We start from the raw sequence: 23,810 nt of genomic DNA, 5'->3' as shown, positions 1-23,810 counted from the left end.
TTGTATGTTATATACCATTTTATAATAGTATTTTTATAATAGTAATTTTTAATGTGTTTATTTCTTCATAGTAACTGAACATGCTAACCATGCTAAGGACAATTTATTTGAAGTTAATATTAATAAATATGATGGGTAAGTACCTTCACTTGCTTTTTTTTTTTTTTTTTTTTCTCCCCAAGCCGATACATTCTGTAATCTGTCTGTTCTTGTCTCTAAAATAGTAGCCTTCATTGCCGATATGTTTACTGCAACAGCTGAAAGTTCAGGGGCGTATTCCTTTCCATAGGAGATCCACATTTAGGAGTATCAAAGGAAAACTAAACTGTTTCAGTAAACCTCTTCAACACACAATGTATTCAAGTGTAGTATAACAATGTCTGCATGAGATTTGTGTTCAAAAGATGAATGTAAGGTTAATTCTGCTTGTCCAGAAGTTGAGCATTCTGTGATAGCTCGAAAGCTACCTTGAACTCTTTTGTGGTATAGGTGATCTTGACTTATACATGAGTCCAAAACACTGCATCAGTAGTATTCAGCCTGCATGTAAAAACCACGAACTGTTTAGAAACGTTTCAGATAGCTCCTCTTGCTATGTAGGATTGTTCAAATAATGGCTACATCATCTGGCTTTATTTGTGTTTGTTCTGTTGTGGAATTACTGTTTCAAAAGATGACCTAACTGAATGGTGAAATTGCATTCCATTGTTAAATCTGCTGTAGAAGCAGAGTATTTTAATAAATAAGCTAGTCATTCCAGTTTCCGGTTCATGACATGAAACAAGTTACATGACTGGAAAATCATGAAAATGTATGCAGAACCTATGCAGATAAACTCTCATAACTACAGTATTTTAAAATAGTATCTTGTTGTGCTTGTTGACAGGTACATTTGAACTGGTAAGTTGCAAAAATAAAACACTTTCTATCTTTTCAGAATACTTTGCTAGGAGAGCAGCTCTATGTGCATTGTGTAAATCGAGTGAGGGCGTGATGTTGACAAATTGTGGTAGTAAGAAACTACATTCACAGGTTGAGTTCCTAGACCTCATCTGCTTTAAAATGAGTTGACTTTAAGCCATTTTGACTATACTGGGATTTTTCTTAATTATGCAGAATTGCAAGGAAGGGAAACCGGCATCTTAGAAAAACCTAGTTAGTTAAGATTTTTTCTTTTATTTGACTTAAGTGATTTGAAATAGATAATACTGATGGTTGGTGAAATTGTAATACAGAACAGAAAAGGGAAGCAAGTGAGCCCATGTCCACTCCTAGCAAATTGGTTTTTACAACAAGTGACAGTGACCAATTGTAGTGGTACCTGAAGTGTTTTTGACAGATTCAAACAGTCTCTTATTGAAGAATTTTTTTTTTCTGTGGTGGGGTTTTTTGGTTTTCTCTCTTTAACATGACTGAGCTAAAAAATAAGCTAGAGAACTGCATCTTTTTAGAATCTCATGATTCTTCTATTCCCAGGCTGGTCCTTAGTGGCGGTTAGCTTGGGAACTGCAACCTGTCTTTCCAAGCCCGATTTTTGTCCATCACGTACAAGTCTGTTTCTGTGGTGAACAGTGATGTTAGGAAGGAGTTCTTGTATTAATACTACTTCTTAAATAACAGATCATGTGCTTATATGGAAGATTTTAACAATGGTTGCACCACATAAATGCATGTGTTTCTTCAAGTTTGATTGACTCTTCTCACATACAGGAAAAGCTTCTTTGGATTCCTACAACTAATTGTTCACCTGTCCTCTTAGATGGGTTCTGATAAATGGCTTTCCCTTCATTCAGTGATGAGCTGCTTCATTTAATCTCCAGATTCCCTATTTGGCAAAGCCATGCCTGTAATTTTGGAACTAGATACAGGATTCTTAATGATAACCACTTCACTGCTTTCCAAGTGTATTTACTTAAGACAGCTTATTTAAACCTCTTGTCTGTGTTACCCGTTCGTTCTTCCCACTTTCCCTTGCAAGAATTTCTAATGGTGAGTCTACTTATCTAGTAGCTCAGTGTCAGAACAGCTTCTCTTTAAAGACAGTTACTTAAAATATTCATTCAGTTACAATGTAGCAGGTTTTTGTACATCACTCTGCAGAACAACTAGAGCATGCTGTAATACTGTGCAGGTAATGACCATGTTTCGAATAAGTCTGACATGTATGAATCGCTTTGCTTCCTTACCCATATGCCTGTTGCACAAGCCTTTGTAAAACTGCTTCAGGTTGTTTTTTTTCCTAGTTCTTAAATTAGTTCACAGAATGGTTGAAATTTAAAAGAACTACGGTCCCTTCTAAACATTTGTCTTGTGGACCTGGTTTTCCTGAAGTCCTTTAGCATATATAGTTTGCCGTTATCATCTGTCTAAAAAGTGAAATGCTAGTCCATTAGAAAAATAAACCCCAGAAGTAAGAATTGCTCTAAGATCTCCCTTACAGTAGTTCTTCACTAGGGCCCTTCGCACAGGTGATTCGCACACATCTGTGACTCGCACATTGGTCATGTGTCGTTTGCAGTGAATTTGGTCATGCTAATACTGTGTATGTGAACTTCTTTATCTGTCAATATTTACCCTTGATAGGTATAGATATTCATATTACTCATCTCTGAGCCTGGATATAGTATTGTTATAAAAAGACTACTGAGACAACATTGGCCTTGAACTGACATGGAAATTTTTGTCCACTTAACCTCTTTCTTAGATTCTGCAGAGAAAGATGAGATGGGCTACAGTAGAGGAATAATGTAGTTAAGCTGTAAGAGAAATTAATTAGAAAAATGAAAAACAAACATCCTTTTCTCCCTTCTCTCCCAGTCTCTAGGGTCTTGACTTAGACTTGGACAGCGTATATTTTTAAGACTGTCCTCTCCATTCATGAAAAATTGACTGGGTTTTTTCAAGCTTTCCTTCTGTTGACAATACAATAATAAGTAAATTTAAATCATCAGTACTTAAAATTTAAATAAACTAACTTGTCCTTTGAAATAAGTGCTCATTCTGCAATACTTGTTGCTGACTATGTGGAAGAGTAAGTATTAGTTTATACATTGGAAATGATTGCTGTAGATAACAGTAAACATTCCTAAATATGTATGCTGGGGACTATGTGCATAACTTTGGATTCGTCATGTGTTCCTTTAAAGTGTATTTGAATTAATTTTTCAGTTAAAGAATGTTTTTTTAGAGTTTAGGGTGTGCATTTGATTGTTGTGCATGAAATGTATACTACTGTAAAATAGTCTTTTACTTCCTAGTATTTGCTTGGCTGTGGACTCTCTGCTGAGCTTTAACATATTGAGGATCTGTGTAGCTGCTGCACCAGCTCTGACCTGAATTAAGTTTGCAAAACAAAGTTTTGCATCTGGTAACATTTAGAACTGTTTCATTATGAATGGTTATGTAGATATACATGACTTCTGTCTGTTTGATGGGCTCTCAGCATGTTCAAAAGAGCATGCAAGCATGCACTTTTCTGTTTTTTGACTTTCATATAATGTATATCCCTGTTAAATCAATAGTGTAAAATATACTTCTGCCTGAAGCCACAAATATTAACTTACTTTTCCCTTTTTAGTAAAGGTATCCTAGTTCCATTTTGCTTACTTGGAAAGCTGTATGTACAGTCCTGTTCATTGTTTTCCTTGTATAGTGAATTTCCACTGATATTTGTCTGTCTGCACACAGCAATAGAGGATAAAGATTTTTTTTTTTAGGTTGCATTCCAACATTTTTTTTTTTCTAACGTTACAGATATGTCTAGGTGTATTCGCAGTTGTGTAGCTTGAATTTTTTTTCCTGCTTTTTGTTAATTGCCAAGTTGACTGTGGCCTACCATATTCTGTAAAAATGGAGAAGGAGTATAGAACAACTATTTTTGATGTGCCCAGTGCATGCCCTAAGTAGAACACTTGCCGTGTTGTTTATTGACTGTTAGTGTGCATTCTAATTTGTGTTTCCTGGCAGTGTTGTTTGTGTTGGTGGGGACGGCATGTTCAGTGAAGTGATGCATGGTCTCATTGGAAGAATGCAGAAGGACTCTGGCATAGACCAAAATAATCCCAAAGCACCGTTAGTCCAGTGCAATATAAGGATTGGCATAATTCCTGCTGGTAAGAAAGGGTTAACTTTCAGTTTACTTTATTCATTCTTGAAATTTCTTCTTATTCATAACTTCTTGAATTTAGGCCTAAGTGCAATATATGAGCAATGACATTCTGTAAAGACACCTAGCTAAAGCTGTTTGTATCCCAGTATAATTATTGATCACATGCACTTTTATTTGGAAGGGTACTTTGTAAAGGAAATAAAATCTTAATGTGCAGCTTTAGAATTTAATTACTTTTTTTTTTGTGGCTTATTGTGTGTTAATACAAGATAAGATGTTGACAGTAATACCTTTGCCTATCTGAACACATTAATGAGTGAAATTTACTGAACAGAGACTTACCTGATAAATATTTTCCACTTCCAAATGCTCCACAAATTTAGTTAGAACTGTAATGAGAGGCTCCCACTGGTCTGGCAAATGCCAAATAAAAGCTGAGCTTTCTTCTCCCCGCCCCCCCCCAGTTGTCATCACAGGAAGCATAAGGCAAATACTGGTGAGGAACAGTCCTCAGGTTCCAGACCAAGTTGCAGTTTTTGCCCCTTTTTAGAGGTGCTACACCTTCCCAGTTCTCGGTGTCAGCCACCTTTTCAGGCAATCCTGACTACTGTCACTGAGAGGCATTTGAAAGAATTCACGCTTGGAATTCAGGTTTTTGGTGATAAACTTACCTTTTTTTATTGACCATAGGCACTCTTTGGGTCTAGTGTCCCAGGTGTTACCTCACCCTGCCCAATTGGTCCCCAAGATTTCTTCAAAAGTGGACTTACAAGATGACTCTCTCTTCCAGGACTGGATTCAGTGTTGCAACACTTTAATAGCATCTGCAATTTCGAGGACTCTGTGGAAAGACAAATGGACAGTTCAGTGTCTTTTCTATGCTGTTCTTTTTTTCTTGCCAGATGCTTGAGATTTGAATTAAAGAAGTGGGATATGAAATAAACATTATGAGCTTCTGACTAGAACTAAGACACAGACTTTATGAGAAAATTTAGCACAGGTTGTAAAAATACATCAAGTGATATATTTGTACCCTCAGACTTTAGGTGACTAATTTTATACTCGTTATATCTTTGTGAAGAATGTGTCCAACCCCAAATGGTCTGAATTGTTGGTTGGACGAAGCTTAACCCTTTCTGCTTGCAGTACAATAAGGGTTAGATATCTGAAAGTTGCAATGTAAATATCCCCTTATGGTTTTTTATTCTCCTTGTTACCTAGCACATTAAGGGTTCTGTATAACAGAATTACTATTTATAAGTATATTCTGATTTTATTTGTTAAAGCTTTGTATTAAAGTCAGTTTGTATAATAAACTTAACAAGAATAGGATTTGAAGTGCTCTACCCTTCATTTCCCTTATTTGGGCAAATTTTGTGGACTAAAGGTTTTTGCTTACATAGTTGGTTTCAGCCAGAAGATTTTGCCTACTGGTGATGTTAGTGACCATAAGAAGATACAATTGAAAAAACAGAATCTCAATATTAAGAGCTATTTCTTTGTCCTTAATTAAAAGTAATTAACTATAAGCATGTTAAAATTGGAAGATGAACCTTGCTTTTTCAACAATTTCTTAATGCATTTGTTCCAATTGCATCCAAAAAGTATGATCTTCACTGATATTTCAATATTGCGAACGTGTATCAAGTCACTTTCTTCTCTTACTTTAATGTTTTGTTTGTTGTGTTTTGTCCATTGTAGCTGTTTGCTATTTGAATGTGTACTGCATGCTCTAGTCCTTGAACTAACATGGGGTACAGCATTGTAATCAGTGCTATGATTCAAATATTTTCTCCAAGTCATTATTTAGATCCCTCAGAAATTATTTATAATGGTGTATAAGGAAGCTGGCCTTGCAGTTTCTATTAATTAAGTTTCTGGAAGTACAGAGGATAATACATATCTTGATCCATTTGTATACTGTACAATATTTAAAGTGATCCATTGCTGAAAATATGGGAAAGTGCTTGTTTACTGAAAAAGGGAGTAAAATCACTGAACAAATCTTAACCCTTTCTTAACACATTTAGCCATCACAGGGACCTTAAATTGTGTATGAAATAGCCAAACCCATGCATTGCAGGGTGATCAGGAAGGCAGCAAGAGTGGTTTGTTTATTTTTTTCCAGCCCCTGGTGAAGCAGTTCTCTGTTCATCTTTGATGTAATGGAGCTCTGACCATGTATTGACCCAACAGTTTCCCTAGTCCACAGACTAGTGCAAGAAGTCTGTTCCAAAGTAAGTGAGATCCTTAAAAAGACTTTTTTTAAACTAAACTGACAGTCCTAAAATAAAGCAAGTCAAGAGGAATAATGAAATATAAATCATGCATCTAGAAAAACTTCACCCATGGTGCTCCTTTAAGTTCTTTATAACCAACCTTTTTCTTAATCCTAAGAACTCATTAATGGATATTGAAAACAAACACTACCCATAGTTTAGAGATTAAGTTCTAAAGCTCTGTGTGTCTTCTGATACATGGAGACAGTTTGCTCAGTGAGGACAGGAGCTTGGGGTAGGGTGACACTGAATCAGTGTTTTTGCCTTTTATATCATTTAGTTCCTAATGTCAAGCTGTGTTAACAGAAACATGGCAGGTTGTGGTTTGTGGTTGTGATTGAAGAGTGTCTGTATTTAACGCTCAATTCAGCAGACTTAATCTTTGCTCAGAAACTGTTGATTTAATTATACAAGGTTTGAAATTACAAATGAAAGAGATGCTAAATGCTAAAAGACTCTCATCTATATGACCATTTTTGAGTAATTAGCTTTATTTCATAGGCAGAATCCCATTGTGCAGACTCTTTTTTTTTAATGTTGGATGTTATTTGTAAATCACGATTCTAACTTTCTGGAGAAAGCCCCTGCTTGCCCCCCCCCTCCTTTTTTTTTTTTTTTTTAAACAGATGTGTCTGTTTCCAGACAGTCTCTTTCCTTAGTGTGTCTTCTGGTTAAAAAATACCATTTATTCTTATGCTTTATGGTACACTTTTATGAAATAACTTATGTTTTTATTGACATGATTAAAGTCTTCTACTTGAATGGCAGTTTTAACTTCTGAATTTCTCTTAGTTGCAGCCATTCTTCAAATCTGCCAGTGTAAATTGACTGCTGTTGTAAACAGATTTGCTGTTAAGGTATTTAGAGGTTGTAGCAACCTGACAAATTTTTGCACTGCGATGTGGTAACTACAAGTCAGTGCGCCTACAAAAACTTCAGTTTAGTTATCGCTTCCTCCTAGTGCCATCTAGCCTTAAAAGCACATTCAAGCCATGGTTTCTCACTGCATTCAGAGTGGTAGTATGCCTCTGTAGAATTTAAAAACCAAGAATCATTGCTCTTACAACATGTGGCACTGAGGTTTCATCCATGTGTTTTACTATTAAAATTATACCCTCTGGAGTAAGCTAAAGTAATTTGTTCTTCTTGCTAAACCTGGCATAGAATAGGAGGACAAACCTGTCAACTGCTGTTGGAGGACTTTTACTCACTCTGTGCGGTGGCATAATATTAATGCATTAATTCTTCCAAAACCCAAGTCTGCCAGCTTATGCTGGGGATAGGGGAAAAATCTTCCAAGCACTGGGGAAGATTGAGTGAAGTGTAGATACAAAGTGTTAATTGCTATAGTGATTTCTGGATTCTAGTGTATCCAGATCCCTCTCGCTTTTGAACGCTGTCATGTCTAGGATTGAAGCATGCAGTATGATTATAATCAGCATGTTGATGTGTAGCTGTAGAAGTTAAGAATGCTAAAGACAGTACAGGCTTCTTATGTGAAGGCAGTATAGGAAAATGGTGGAGGATTCATTCATGAACTGGAAAACCAGATGCAAGAAAAATCATGAAGTGTGACTGGACTTTTATACTACTGTCATCTAGCCCGTAAAATTTATATTCAAAAATGCGTTAAAGCATAGCATAAAAAGCTATCTAATTCTTTTTTTAAGTTAATCCAAGTGATGTGTCCACAGCCTTCTCTTTTACAATGTTTCTAATATTTAATGATCTTTGCGGTTTAATTAGCATCTCATTTCAAGGTTCAGTATGTCCAGTTTGAAATCTGAAGTGCAATGTTTTGTGTTCCTTCTTCAGCATTTTGAATCCATTATACTTCTGGAAATGACAGTCTTAGAGCTAAATATTGCTTTTAATACGGTGGGGCTGCTATGAGGACAACTAAGTCAAGATTACTTTTCACTGTGCTGTTAATTTAATCTCTTAAATTTGCCATTATTGTATTAAATCCACTTTTGTTGTACTGTGGTGCTGAACTTCTGCTGAAGTGATTATATACCAAAAAGACCCAGACCAAAGTCCTTCTGAACTGTTCTTTTTTAAGCCAGTCTGTCATTCTGCAGATGTTAAACTTGATTTCTTGGTTTCTGGATGCAGGAAGGAAGGTGTATAAAACTTCTGAGTAGGAACATGACTGTATGCCTAGGCCATTCATCGCTCCCTGTAACAGTAGCTTCTCCGCTTGCTTTTGAATGTGTCAGATCTTTATCATTTGAAAATCACTTCCCAGAAAAGTCACTATCTAAATTTTTCAAAATACTAAATGCTGCTTGACCAAGCGTATGCAGTTACTCTGTCTTTAGCATGACTCACCTGATATTTCATCTGTGAGGTGACTGCATGGATTGTGACTTCACAAAAATACTACAAACATATGGGACCCCCACTGAAGTTGTTGTTCTACCTGTTTGCAGTACAGAATCCTGTTGCCATACTAATTTGTCTCTGAGGGTTCTGTGTGTGCTGTGGAAGCATCTGCCCCTGTCAAGGGTATCTCACATGGAGCAATGCTCATGAGCACTAAAAGTATTTGTTTTTTTATTAAATTCACTCTTGTCTATAGGATCCACATCTTGCTGACTGTTGCTTCTGTCATCTGCTTACTTTAGTACTTCCAGTTCTTTGGAATTTGTTTAGTTTTCCATCAATAAAAGCACAAAAATGAATACTTATAGCCCACAGCATGCTTGTGTTTTGGTTTAAGAAAACTTAGTTGTAAGTAATCTGATAATTTTTCAGATTATTAATTCTAGCACTTAGGTTTTTTGGTGTTTTTTTGGGGGGCCACAGAATCAATAGCATGAACCGTTCTGTACAACCAGTAAATCATCTGGTTTTGCTTATTGCTTTGATGGTTCTGTGACCAACTTAAAGCTTGTGAGGTAGTGTCTGAGCACCTGTCTGCATGACTTGACTGCTCACAAATACCCAGCAATATCTGCATGCCAAGGGGAAATCTGGTGATTTAGCTGTACTGTATTCGATGTAGTGCAGTCCATCGCTTTGGTTTCTTTAATCTTGCTTTAGCAAAAATGTTTTATGGGGAGTACATACTCTTTAATATTTTAAATACGTATCTTGGTCATTTCTCCCTGTGATTGATTAAAAGGAAGGATTTCCTTGATAATTTTTAGATCATTAAATTTATTTATTTAAAAAATTACAGTGTTTAAACTTGGGGAGGGAAAGAATGTAGAAGAACTTGCCTATATAAGAACTATGTGGCTGTATGATACCTCCTAATAACAGACTTTGGGGAAAATGGATAATGAAACAGGGCTCTAGTTTACATAAAGTATGCTAAAGACTCAAAGCAATTATACTTAAACAAAGACTAGTTAATGTGCCCTCTTCATATTTTCAGTAGGCTCTTAATGTCAGAATATCTGGGATAATACCTTTCTTTAGTTGGGAGACTTCAGACATTTAGTTCGGGATTCAGCTATCTTCATATGGTGGTATGGTGTCACCATCGTTGAAATGTACTAGCCCTATGCAAGACAACTATTGTTCTAGAGTAGCAGTTGGAAGCCAAGCAGAGTAATCTCCAGTACTTGAATGCTGGTGGTTGGTGTCATTTTAGGTAATGGAGTTCTTCTCCTTAGGGTGAGTTTCAATTTGAAATTGGTACTTAAGTTTTCATACTTAGATTTAGGTGTCTGCAGGTGAGATGGGCATCTAAACTCATCTTATAGCCAGGGGGCATCTGGTCAATATGGTCAGTAGAGCCTGTAGATCTTGTGTTGCATCTGCCTGTCTTGTGCAGGTGTCTTGTTTCCGAAGGCCCTTCAAATGGGGCCTGTGCGTGAATACCTTGAATCAAGCTCAAGCTGCCATCAGCATTCCTGACGAGATCTCCTTGACCAGAGTGGAAGCTTTGACATAGTCTGCAGTGTTACATGTACACATGTAGCTACTTCTAAGTGTCTTCACCTGAAACTTAATCATTCTCTTGCATGCCAATTTTCTTTTCTTCGAGCACACCAATACAAAAATTAGTTTCCACACTGAAGATCTTTCTTTTTTAATGAATTAGGGCTCAGTTAACAAGCAGCCCAACTACTTTCTTCACATGTGCATGTAGTTCTATGCAACCCATAAAAACCTCTTTTATTTTCCTTCACTCAGGCTGTTGCCCTTAAAAATCCCCAAAGAAAATCTGGCAGACTATGTGTATGATTTTTCTGTTGGTATAACCAGAACAAACAACATCCACCACCTAACACTAGTCAAGAATCATGCTCTATCAAAGCTTCTTGCCCAAATGGAGTGCTCTGGCAATCCTAAGCTATTAATCAAGGAGTATTAGTCAAACTATGTTTACATTCTACTCCTGCTTTCCATATCAGATTTATACTGATAACATAAGCCAGGTTTTGGTGGGGTTTGCATGTGCATCTACTCAGAGTGCTGCTTCAGCAGTAGTAGAGTCCAAATCTATTCAAGACACACCTAGTGGTCTAGAATTCCTGTTTGATTATGAAGTATTCAAAGAGATTAAAATCCTTAGTCATCATGAATATTTTTGTGACCTTTAAACTAGTACTGTTAGGTTCATGTTTGGTGTGGTGTTATGACCAGTTATATTCTCTTGGAACGTATGTAAGGAATGATACTGGTTTGTGCCTCCATACTAATGGCTCTGAGAGAGGAAAAAACCAACAGTATTTTACTGTTTGTAGTTGGTACTCCTGGCATGTCTGAGAAAGAGGGATGATTTGACAGTTGGGGAAGACACCAACAGTGTTTGCCAGTCTCCCATTTTAGAATCTCAGAATTAATGTCAGACTTGAGATCTAATTTTAGCCCTCTCTTGCTAGATAATTAATAGAATTGAAAATAAGTTCTATAAAATTGCCCAACAGATAAATCAGCTTTTAATTGACTACGGAAGAGTATAGTGAAATAAGCCTCTGGTGTTAAAATGTAGCTTGCATGAATTCCCCTCTTCTCTTCCCACCTATAGTATAAGACTACTTGAAAGCTCTGTTTACATCAAGACAAATGTGACTAAGGTAATTCTAATAGCAGAATGCAGATGGATCTTGAAGAAATGAGAAAGGTTGGATGAAATGTTAGGCTTGTACACTCAGCAGTAAAAGTTCAGGTCAGATCTTTTAGTGGCTATTTTTGTGTCTGTTTATTTTTCTTTTCAAAAGTAGTGAGAATTTTCTTCTCTGCCTAACTAAAATTCATGAGTGTAGGAGGCAAAAAGAAACTGAAAAAATTGGCAGTAAAGCATAGCTTCAGTATCTGAACTCTCCTTAATGTTTTCTGCTATAAAACTCCAAATGCAGCACGATAACTTCATCTGTGTACCTTGTCTGTTACGATACTAAGAGAAATTGGAGTCCCATTTCCTGTGCAACAGCATATACTTGTAATGGTACGCTTGCACCATCTTGAACCTCAACCTTGTAGAGAAAGATCTCTTTAGTCACACTGTTTCTTTTGTTCTGCAGTTCTGTTATATTCTCTTAAATTGGCTCCTGGAGCTGCTTCTTGTTCCTTGTGGCAGGCTTCTGCATAGTGTTTACTTGAAAGAAGCTTCACTGATGCCCTTTGCTGGTAGGGAAAGTGGTGACCATTTCCTGAGAAGTAAGTTGGGAGGGAAAGGATTATCTTTGCTCTTATTGATAACTGTATGTCCCCTGACAGTTTTCAAAGTGAGAAAGAACCAAAAGCAGATTTTAAATAGTGATTGTTCATTCCTCAATTTTTAGTTTTCTATTTAAATTTGATTAGGCCTGAGAATTTAAGTACGCAGTATCTGAGCTGCTCTACATCTAGTGTATCAGTAGCAAATCTGAGAACATATATGTGGACAAAGTAAGTTTTTGTTTTCAGATATCCAGCCTTGACTTTAAAGGAATTCGATTTCAGGGAACGGATGGGAGAAACTACAAGATAAATTTGGAGTTAAATGCTGCAACAAAAATGCTTTGGTATGTCTGGCCCTGACTTTCAAGTCCCTGCTGCAGAGCAGGATTCAGAATCCTACATTAGGCTCTTCGGTTGTTTTTTACAGGGGTCATGGAGAATTGCCTGTCTCTAAAAAGCATCTAAAATAGAGTGGATGTACTGAGTGAGGAGTGGCCTGAAGGTAGTTAGTAACAAAGACAGAATATCGGTGAAACCTAAAGCTTCCCCCCTTTCTTCTTGTAGGTATTTTGCTCAAGACTGTAAAGGCACATCTCTCTTCACTTTGCTCCCCTATGTGTAAATTAATTCCTGAAAGCAAGTGTTTACTAATTTTCAAATAATAGAACTAAGTAGTAGTTTCTGGTGTAAGATGCAGCTGGAGGAGGATGGGATGTTGACGGTGTGGAGTTTAGATCACTCCCCAAAAAACCAGGAGACCAGTCAACTTCTTTTCATGAGATCTCAATGAGTAAGAAATCTTAAGCAAAGGAGAATCAGATATGCCTTCCTTCCCCTCCGTCCTTAATTGATATAAAAGCTGTAATGTAATCCTGAAATTTTTCATATGAATTAACTTATTTCCCTTCACAAACTGCTATATATTTATTGCTTATATAGTGAAAATCTTTGTACTTTGTATGAAGAGAATTAAATTCTACTCGGGGGGGGGGGGGGATTTACAATTTAAATCATAATATTTGTATCCTTATATATACTTTGTTCCATAAAATAGAAAGGGGCAGGCCAAAGGAACATAATGCTTTTATTTGGAGGACCATGCCAATAATACTTGTTTTGAAAAAATATGAATTAATCTCTAGGTTTTTATTTTTCAGGATCAACAGATTGCATATGCTATTCAACTGTTGGCATTATTGATCCAGTAACATCAGCTCTTCATATTATTGTAGGTGGGTGGTCACAGTTCGCTGTTTTGTTATGAAAATTATTAAAATAGCCAAAAATAGTAATTCCATTTAGTTTTTTTCTATATGTTTGTGAAATATAATTTGAACATAATGGCTGAGTTGAAATACGAAGTTTTTGTCTGGGATTTAAGTCTGTGAAATACAAGAGGATAAAAATTAATCGCTTTCTCTACTGTAATTCATTGTTTTCAAAGGACTATAATGTTTTGAAATTTTATATCTGGTGCTTAAGTTTTCATGCATTCTGGCATGCTCTTGAAAATAGCAGTTAAATACAATAAGCAGCGTAAGTTGTTGGTCTCTCTCTGAGAAATCTGTGACAAGTAGTATTTTGTACTAGTTGCCCAATTGTCCTGTGCAGTTCAATGCTTCCATGCCACGTTAGAAGTATGGCTTCTGCTTGACTGGAATTAGCTGTTAATTCCCCATTTTTACCATCTGTAAGTCATATATTTGAGGAGGAACTAGGGAAAACAACTGCTTTCAATAAATGTTTTTTGATATGTTGTCATCAGTAGGGATGCTGACATTGTCACTTCTCAAAGTTCTCTAGTAATGGAGTCCCTGAACTGCATGGGGGCTGAAGGAGACAGCTTGGCATATTCATTGCACTGTGATTTGTGATGTCCATCCTATCTTGCCACATACCAAAGAATCATAGTCAGCCAGTTCTTAATACTGAATTTGAAAAATTGTGCAAGGTAGTCTTCAGTTATAACGTGTTGCATAAGCATAAAGGTTAGAATTTCCAAGTGGTTATTTCATTATCACTTGTTATTGAGTGCTTGACAGTTGCAGTTTTAGGCGCTGTTGTTGCAAAGGTTTACGCATGTGCTTCTGTTACTAACCTATGGTTAAATATCTTCAGCATATGTAGAGTTTAGGCCATTGGACTAGGATGAGAGAGATACGGATTTAGTATATTGTAGTATTTTAGCTGGATGGTTAAATGTGCATATATACACATGTTTTTAGATTTTTAAGAGTGTTCTCACTTCTTATGTAAAGGGTTCTTCGCAGTAGTCTGTGGTGGAAGGATGAGAGACAATGGGCATAAAGTAAAACAGAAGAAAAAAGAAAAAAACCCAAACCAAACAAAAAACCAAACAACCAAAGAAAAACACTCCCTACCCCCAAAACCCCACAACCACTCCAAAGCTTACACTATGAGGACATCAGAGAGGTGGTGTACTTTCTGTTCTTAGGGATTTTCAGGACTTGACTAGATAAGCCCTGAGTAACCTGATCTGACCTCATAGCTGAGCCTACTTTGAATGGGAGACTTGATGAGAAACCTCCTAAGGCCCATTCCAGCTTGAATTATCCTCTGATAGTATAACATGTAGGATTAAGTTATATCTGGTAGATGTACAGATACTGCATTGATCTCTTCTATAACATCCCCTCCTACTGCTACATGGTAACTGAGTGTAAATTCTTCATTATTTATTTTTAGCATACAGACCTTTTATTTTCACTTAGTGCTTAATGTTTTTAAATATTAAATGAAATTAGTATTAAAAAATTGGTTTTGCCTTTCTGCATGTATAAGTAATATATATGGATATATGACATATATGTTATGACATAAATATAACATTTTTTACTTTTAAAAAATCAGTAATGTTAAAGTTACTATCGTGTTTGCAGCTGCAAACAAAATAAGCCTTAATAGAACCTTGCACTTCTAATCTTCCTAGGTGACTGTCAGCCTCTGGATGTCTCTTCTGTACATCATAACAACACATTTTTGAAGTACTCTGTATCATTGCTGGGTTACGGTTTTTATGGAGATATATTAAAAGATAGCGAAAAGAAGCGATGGATGGGTCCGATGAGATACGACTACTCGGGTAACTTGTGTAATTATTACATTCTTTTGTCAGCATGTAAACATACTGGAGCAGTTGATGTGGTCTCTGGAAACCAAGCTTCTCTGAAGCTTTTAAACATAAGAGGCAGACTGAACCTGATTCTAAATTCCTTGTGGTACCAAGTACGTTGGATCACATTATGTAAAGCTCCATAACTTGGGGGATAACATTAACAGTGTGCTCATTAAAGTTGTTTTGAATTTGACTATATAGCACAGTTAATAAATTAACTGATAGTTAGTATTTTAAGTATTTTGAGCTTTATATAGAACTGAAAAGCTTATATTGAACTGTTATAAATGGTGTTGGAAGCAACCCTAATTCAAATTTGTTCAATAAGCTTTTTTTATTAATAAAATTGCTAGTGCTGTTCTGTGTTGTTAATAGAAACGTGTTGCTAAAGGTCACTTAGTGATAGCTGCCTAAAAAGTAGTATCTTTTCTGTGCTAATAATTTTTACTATCATTTCAATCAGTTAGAGGTAGGCACTCCTCTGTCTTGGACATTTAGCTGATAGAATGAATTGTTAATTTTGTCCTTCTTCCATCACTGATTATGGAGAGAGCTGAGTGGTTTAGCCTAGTTAGCTAATATTTGGACAAATCCTATACTACTGGAAACTATTTTTTGCTGCCTTTGATTTGTTTTGTGTTAGGGAAAGAAGATACAAAAGCAGAATTTAAGTAGAGTAGGCTAATTTTAAGATTCAGCAGTGATGTACAGCTAGATTTTTTAGTTGGCTCTTAAAGGTGTTGAGCAAGGTAATGGCACTATTAGTAAATGTTAAAAAGTTGGGGGGTTTATTTCCTTGTCCTTTACAGTCTAAAACATCGTAACACAAAGAGCTGTGAGCTTGAGGAGAGCAACTATTGTTTTGCAGTCCTTAGAGAAGGAAAGAGAGGAATATTCAAGGGATGTATGCAGAGGTGTTCATAATGTGGATTTATAATGACTTAATGCTGCTTAATACCTTTTTTTATGTAGGCTTCAAGACTTTTCTTTCCCATCATTACTATGAAGGAACAATATCTTTTCAACCAGCAAGACACACACTGGGATCTCCACGAGATAAAGATAGCTGCAGAACAGGGTAGGCTAATGTTTATCTCTGGATATTTGACATGAACTGTTTGAAAAGGCGTGTGCATAAGCAGAAGTCACAGAAATGTTAACACCAGAACACTTACTCTGAAAGAGACAAGCTTTTAAAAAAGTTTATTGACTCATTGAAGAGAACACCTTATTTTTTCAGGTCAGTAAACAAAAATGTAATAAAATTTTGTTAGCTGGTCCCCTCCTCCCCCAATTTTAAATTAAGCAAAGTATAACAGCACAGTACCCAGTTACAAGATGCTGAGGGTACTATGCTGTGTTACTGCTAATAGATGAAAAGTCTGGATGCCTTGTAGCTTTTACAAATGGAAATAATTATTCAAAAATTCTCAAATGTTCACACCGTAATTGGATCTAGCAATTTTAGCAATTGTCTTAGTGTCATGACAACAGCTGGCATGGCTTGTCCTGAGGATAGGTCGTCTCAAGAATCAGCCTATTTAGCCATTTTTTTGTAGACTACTACTGTGCTGTATAAATTCTCTGTGATATTCTTCACTTTTTTCTCCAATCAAGGGGCCTACCTTAATCTCCCAGCGTTCCTTCCTTTCTCTTTGCTTTCACCCGTTTGAAGTTATGCACTAGTATTTATTATTCTTCTTCATATATGAATGTAGCTATCAGACATATAGTAGTCGTCACAGCAGCAAACAGCACACCAAGATACAGAGTAGCTAGAAACGTTGGCCTGAAACTACATGGAACTTGTTGAGACTGTGCTGTAATAATAATGCTGTGACATGCTACAGAACATGGTTTCCAGTACTAGCTGGAGTAACTATCCTGATCCATCCAGTGCCTTGATGCAGGGGAAGCTCCAGAGGGAGAAAGCTGTCATCCAGGTCTCAGTCAGGGAGTAAAGAGTGCCTGATGCCTCACAGGGGATTTTATACATCCTGACGTAGAGTGCCTGATGCCTCATGGGAGATATTATACATCCTGGTAATTGCTGGAAGGGCAATAGGGCTGGACACAAGCAATTCGGGAGAATCCTGGAGTGTGGTGATGACAGTGATCGTGCAGGTGATTGACAAGCTCACTAGGGGAAATGCTTTGCTGGTCCTTTTACAGAAAAGGAAATTGTGGGATATGATGGTTGAGCAGTCTGGCAGTGGTGGCTGTGAGATTATAGAGTTTAAAATCCTGAGAGAAGTAAGCAAGACAAAAAGTAGAATTGCAGCTCTGAACTTTAGGAGAGCAGATTTTGGTTTATTCAGGAATCTTGGCAAGATTCCATGGGAGACTGCCCTGGAGGACAAAGAGGCCCAGGACAGTTGGTTGGTACCTCCTCAAAGCACAAGAACAGTCCATTCTGATATGCAGAAACTTGAGTAAGCATGATAGAAAACCAACACAGGTGAGCAAGGATCTGAGAAGCAGAGAAGGTGGAAGTGGAATGGGTTACTTTGGAAGAACAGAGACATTGCCTAAACATGCAGGGATGGAACTGAGAAAGCCAAAGCTTAGGTGGAGTTGAAATCAGTGAGGGATGTGAAGGGTGTTACGTATTATGAAGGGATTATATAAGTATACCAATCATAACAAAAGACTAAAGGAACTGTGGGCCTCCTGCTTAGTGGTATGGGGAACCTAGTGGTAAAAGATACTGAAAAGGCTGGAAAATTACTCCTTTGACCCAGTTTTCACTGAACCCCAGGCCTTACAAGTCCCCAAGCCCATGGATGAAGGGGAAGCAGTGGGTGTTGCATACCTTGACTTTAGCAAGGCCTTTGGTACTGTAGTATTGTTAAAGCCAAATTGATGAGGTGTGGACTAGATAAGTGGATGGGTGGAAAATTGGCTAGACTACCTAGAAAGATTGTGAGTACCAAATCCAACTGGCAGCCAATTACTAATGGCGTCCCTCGAGGATCAATACTGTGGCTAATACTGCGCAACATCTTTTAGTGACTGGGTCTGTAGTAGAGAGTGTGCTCTCAGCAGTTTTATGGATGATACCAGAATGGGAGGAGTGGTTTACAAGTTGAAAGCCAGGGCTGCTATTCAGAGGGACCTTGGTGGGCTGAAGAAATGGCTGATAGGAACCTCCTGAAGTTCGGGAGAGACAAATATCATGCATCTGGGGTGGAATAGTCCCATGCAACAGTACTGACTGGAAGGCAGCTCTGCCTAAAAGAACTTAGGGATCCTGGTGGACAACATCTGTACCTGAGTCAGCAGTGTGTCCTTGCAGCAAGGAAGGCCAACCGTGTATTGGGCTTTCTAAGCAAAAGAGAAGCCAACACGTCAGGACCAGTGATTCTTTCCCTGTATTCAGCACTTGTGAGATGAAGGACTCGCTCCAGTATGTCAATGTCTTTCACTGTTACAGCAGTCAAATATTGGAACAGGTTGCCCTGAGGTCTTGTGGACTCTACCCTTGCAGATATTCTAAACTTAATTGAACAAGACACTGAACATCCCGATCCTATAAGACCTGCTTTGAGCAGAAGTTTGGACCACATCACAGGTCCCTTCCAACCTATGTGATCTTATGACTCTGTGATGCTGTTATTTCTGACATCCAGTAATGTTCAGCACTGTATTTAAGTACCTATACTGCCTGCAGGTCTATCATGATTCATGCCATATCAGGGTTGTCAGTGCCATGCTGCATCTTGTGGTGGGGGAAGGTCTCGTAATAATTGGCTAAAACAAAAAAGTTGAACTGAATAATAGTGTTGTTTTCAGGAACTGAATGGTATTTTTGTTTTCAGATGTTACATTTGCAAGAAAAGTGAGCAACAGCTGGCAGAACAGCACAAGGAATGTGGATTAAAACATGAAGGTAATTTGTCATAAAAAGTAAGATGTTGTAGTATTACACAAATTATTATTTTCCAGAATATATCAGTTCAAGCGTGTGCGTGTTTTTTTTTTAAAAACATTGTGAGTTACTAGATAATCTATTGTTTCTTTAAGTTTGAGGAAAATACATGTAAATATGTGAAAAATATATAAGGTGTCTCCTCTACCCAAACCTCAGAAAATTCTGATAAAATTATACTAATTATTTGTATATTTCAATGTGTTGAGCTTATTTTCTTTAAGAAAGTTATATTCTGTGAGCTAGGACTCTGTTCTTTTTGTGAGAAGGACTTAACTGATAAACTGTGAGGTAGTATAGAAGGAAGCAGTTCATGAAGATAACTTCCAGAATAGATCAGGATTAAAAATTTGTGTTTGTTAGCACAAAACTCACCCTACGTAAAGCTGTTTATTAAATAAATATGAGGCAGTGAACTTGGACAACTAATAACTGATCTAGTGGATTTAAGTATTTCTGTACAATACCCCACCCATACTCAGTATAAAAGATAAATTAGATTCTTCTCCTCTTTCTCAGGTTACACTATCCTTATTCCCTTCCCCCCCATTCCAATTCCTGTGTACTTCCATGGATCTTTTTATGGGCATAACTTTTCCTTCCTTTTGTTAAAACAACTCTTAATGTACTGGATTCTGTGCAGCAATCCTACTAGTTGTATCTCTTTATGTCTGACTATGATGTCCTTGTGGCCTTGCTGGAGTAAGATACGCAGATTCACCTGGCTGAGTTTTGCCTCTAGTCTCAGTTCGTCATCTTGGATAAACCCCTCTTAAACAGCAGGCAGTCTTCCCATGGGTGCTTGCTTCTGCTTTTACTCTCTCTTTTTTTTTTTTTCTTTTTTTTTTTTTTCTTGTAGAGCCCAGTGCATAAAACCATAATTTTCTTGACACAAACATTGGTCCTTATGACCTAGCTTATCTTATAATTACAGTTATTTAGCACAGTATCTGTGCCAGGTTCTAGACATTTGTTAGCAAAAAGAGTATCATCATACTATAGACATTCATTGGTAGCATAAAGACTGTATATAGATTTCTATGCCAACTTGAATTCCTGTAACACATGCTTATATATAGTGCTTGCTTTCAGATCTTTGATGTAGTCAACAGATGGCCTGATTGGAGTATTTCTTGAGTTGTTTTAATTTATGCCCAGATTCAGCTAAAGAAATTGCTTGACATAATATTTTTTTAGGAGCTAAATCTCAGAGGTTTTTTGTTAAGAAAAAAAAAATATCTGTCTTTTTGAGAAATAACTGTAGTTAGAAATTGCCAACCTTTTTTCTTTTGTGGTGGGTTTTGTTTGTTTTTTTTTTTTTTTTTGGTTTGGTTTTTTTTGTGTTTGGGTGAGGGTTTGGCGGGGGGGGGGGGTTAGGTTTGTGTTTTTGTGTTGTGGTTCGTTTGGGTTTTGGTTTGTTTTGGTTTTTTTTTTAAACCTGTCATTGTGTTAGCTTTGACCCAGCAAAGGAGCAAAGGCAGAAGAAAGCTACAGGTTAGTGAGCAATCAAGACTGCTTTAGCCAGCACTGCACAAGACATTAAGCAGCTGATTATTTAAGATATTGTTTACTTAAATCCATTTTACTTCTGGTAGCTGGCTTTCTTTGCAGTTCAGTCTCTTCATTCAGTACTGGTAAGCAAACAATAACAATCAGCTACTCTTGTTTTGCAATAAAAATGATTTTAAATCACCACCTCAGATAAGCTTTTTACTCAGCAGGGTGTATTGTCTGACTCTTTCATTGTGCCTACTTGGTTTGTGTACAATTCAGGTAAGTTTAGAAGGATCCTTCCATTGCCTGTCACTGAACGTATTTATTTGTATTGTGCAGAAGTCTATGTGCATGTGCTGAGTAAACTTTGAGTGTTAGTACTTTACGCTGATTTCAGCAACTTGCAGTATATATACACAATAGACAGTGAAATGAGTGCTGTTTATGGTCTCCCTGCTTATGATTGCTCTACCATATGAAAGATACTGTGGGTGAATAATTTGTGCTATTACAGTGATGCACCCTGTAGAATGGTTGTGAAAACAGTTGATCATTTAAAATGTGATAAATACCCTGACTTTGTTCTTACTTGAACAGTGAAGCTTTTTTTGAGTAATGTGCTGAAATTTATACTGAATGGTACTTTTTCACCAGGTGAAAACAATCTATTACAGTAACATACATAAGCATTCTACCTTAAGTAATTTGAAAGTTACTTATTAAAGTGAGCATACTTCAAAAGTTAACATATATGTAGACACACTATAGACTAAATTATTAAGGCTTCTCAGATAAACAACAAAAGGATTTATCAGTAAAGGGTGTTGTTTTCATTTTGTTGTTTGTGTATCAGAAAATGCCTGGTTTTCTTGTAAATAAGCACTTGTATAGTTCTGGACACAGATGTTTCCAGTTCCAGTAGTTTCTTATGTTCTGTTCAGTTACCTTTGTCTCGGAGCAGCACCTTGTCATTTGCCTGCAGCCTGAACAAAGTCATTCTGTAGTTTGACATTTAAGTCTTTCTCATCTCTCAAGATACACATTTTGAATCTGATTTAAACTATTTCTTTCTGTAATGTCCTCTTTGAAAGCAACATAAAAAGATAGCAGTAAAGCAAGCAATACTAAAACCACTCTGGCAAATGATGTGAAAATGTTGAATTTAAGAGCTGCATTTTTTCTTGTTGTTACTGATTTGTTTATCAGGAAACAGAGAGGATAGTCTAGATGGAAAAAGAATAAATTTTTTAGTTTCCTTTAAGTCTTTTGTCACATTATAATCCTACTTTATTTTTCCTGGAATTCTGTTTTTCTTGGCTCTCTTACTAAAGAGTGGGTAGTAAGAAGTTCCAATGAATAAAAATTCAAGAAGGCAAGAAAAGTTCAAACAGTAAAGAACAACTACAGAATACTTTCCAAACATTTTTTTTCTCACTTTTTCTTACTTTTCTGATGTATAAAGCTTGGAAGAGGTCGATTCAAAATGAATGCATCATAGACTTTAGGTCCAAAATTACCTAGAAAATTGTAATAATGATTCTCTAAAGTAAATGTGAAGTTCCTAAAACTAAAACAGTAAAGAATATCAGAATCTCAGAACATGAAATATATAGCATAAATATCATCTATAGTCCCATGAAAGAAGCACCTTGAAAATAACTATATGTTAACCGAAATGCGGGGAACTGAATAATGTTAGATTTCTAAGTCCATACCAGTTAATATGCCTCAAAACCTCTACCTTGCTGTGGTTTGATGATCAAACTTTAACAAGCTTATATAAACAAACTTATCATTTGTTGTTCATTCCTTAATTTTACCCCCATCATCGACAACGGCACCTCACTCCTGAACTCTAGTTTTAGAACCACGTGTATCTCCATAGACTATTCTGCAGTCATTAGTTCTGTGGAGTTGTTAGTTTGAAATATGTGAGGCCACTTATATTGTGGGGAGAAAAGGAGTGTTATGGCTGCTTTATGGCTTTTTCTTATTGTAGTGAGGAAGGCAATTATGTGTCATCTAAAAATGCAAAGGCATTTTTTATCTATTTTTACCCATATTCCAGAATATACAGTTTAGATGACATCTCTGTGCAGTGCCTGTCAGTGTTTATTTGTTCCAGAAAATTCCTCTGCCTCTTGATAGTATTGATGCCATCACACATCTAAGCTCAGTCTAGGTCTAATCTCTAACAGAACAGTTTCATGTTGTTGAAAACAGACTTTTGTATTGTTTTCCAGAAATCTCTGAAGATTTACGCACAGGAAAGTTCAACTCTGCTAATAGTATTCATCTTCAGACATTGGGGGTTGGGGTGGAAACAGACTCCTGATCTGCTGCCTGCTGATCCTTGCTGAACCCTGAGTCATCTCTTCCCCTTTTTCTTAAATATAATTCTTAAACATAATTTGTGGCATCGAGGCAGAAGAGGAATAGTGATTTAGAAACCAAATGCTAAACCACTGTCTTTGCATCATTGTTTATTTAAGATTAACATGTTGAAGAGCAAGAAAAAAAAATTTAAAAGTTAAAAATCCTCCTGAACTTTCACACTACAAGAGTTTTAACTTGCCTTTCTCTTTTCCCTGCCAAAGGCTTTGTGGTTTTACCCACATTGATCCTGAATTTGACATGCGTATATCAGAAATGGTGAGCAGTTTTAGTACATAATCACAGTCTGTGAAGGGAAAAAGCAACTTTCTCTGTTACTATATGAAAAATATATATTTTTTTTAATGCAGTTTATTTAAGATATTTATTGACAGTGCATGAGTATGCCCAGTAAAAACTTCTAAGTTGCCAAGAATGATTGCTTTTTAGTGTTCTTCTGAGTAGAACAAATAATAATCTTATCTCCATGCCTTTATTGATGTGTTTCAGAAGATGAAGAAGAATGGAAGGTTATTAAAGGGAAATTTCTAGCCATCAATGCAGTAAATATGAGCTGTGCCTGTCCACGAAGTCCAAAAGGTCTTTCACCAGCAGCTCATTTGGCAGATGGTTCAGCTGACCTCATTCTAGTTCGTAAATGCTCCAGATTTGATTTTCTACGGTATCTTGTCCGACATACAAACCAAGATGATCAGGTGTGTATTTCCTTTGACAATGAATTCTCCAGAGTCAGTCCAAGTTGTAAATACTGATATTCTTATATGACAAAAAGAACATCTGCAAAGCAGGTTGGTTGTGGGTTTTTTTTTCTCTTTAGAAGTTTATACATTTTGGGTGACAATCTCAGCATGT

The 23,810-nt window shown here is 36.7% G+C and overlaps 1 protein-coding gene across 6 annotated transcripts in view; it reads left to right on the top strand.

Moving 5' to 3' along the window:
- The window catches only part of CERK (ceramide kinase), a 44,810-nt gene that overhangs the window by 14,945 nt on the left and 6,055 nt on the right, over positions 1 to 23,810 (top strand). For 5 of the 6 annotated variants that reach the window (XM_030014090.1, XM_030014088.1, XM_030014086.1 and 2 more), the window contains 7 exons: positions 72 to 135; positions 3,967 to 4,112; positions 13,164 to 13,238; positions 14,957 to 15,109; positions 16,115 to 16,220; positions 18,961 to 19,031; positions 23,448 to 23,653. In XM_030014090.1, the coding sequence (XP_029869950.1) occupies positions 72 to 135; positions 3,967 to 4,112; positions 13,164 to 13,238; positions 14,957 to 15,109; positions 16,115 to 16,220; positions 18,961 to 19,031; positions 23,448 to 23,653 (821 nt within the window). The remainder of the gene's footprint in view (positions 1 to 71; positions 136 to 3,966; positions 4,113 to 13,163; positions 13,239 to 14,956; positions 15,110 to 16,114; positions 16,221 to 18,960; positions 19,032 to 23,447; positions 23,654 to 23,810) is intronic. The other variant, XM_030014087.1, reaches the window with a different exon arrangement.

The sequence above is a fragment of the Aquila chrysaetos genome, chromosome 5 (assembly GCF_900496995.4).
Source record: "Aquila chrysaetos chrysaetos chromosome 5, bAquChr1.4, whole genome shotgun sequence".
Classification (NCBI taxonomy): domain Eukaryota; kingdom Metazoa; phylum Chordata; class Aves; order Accipitriformes; family Accipitridae; genus Aquila; species Aquila chrysaetos.
This window is presented reverse-complemented; position numbering and strand designations above follow the sequence as displayed.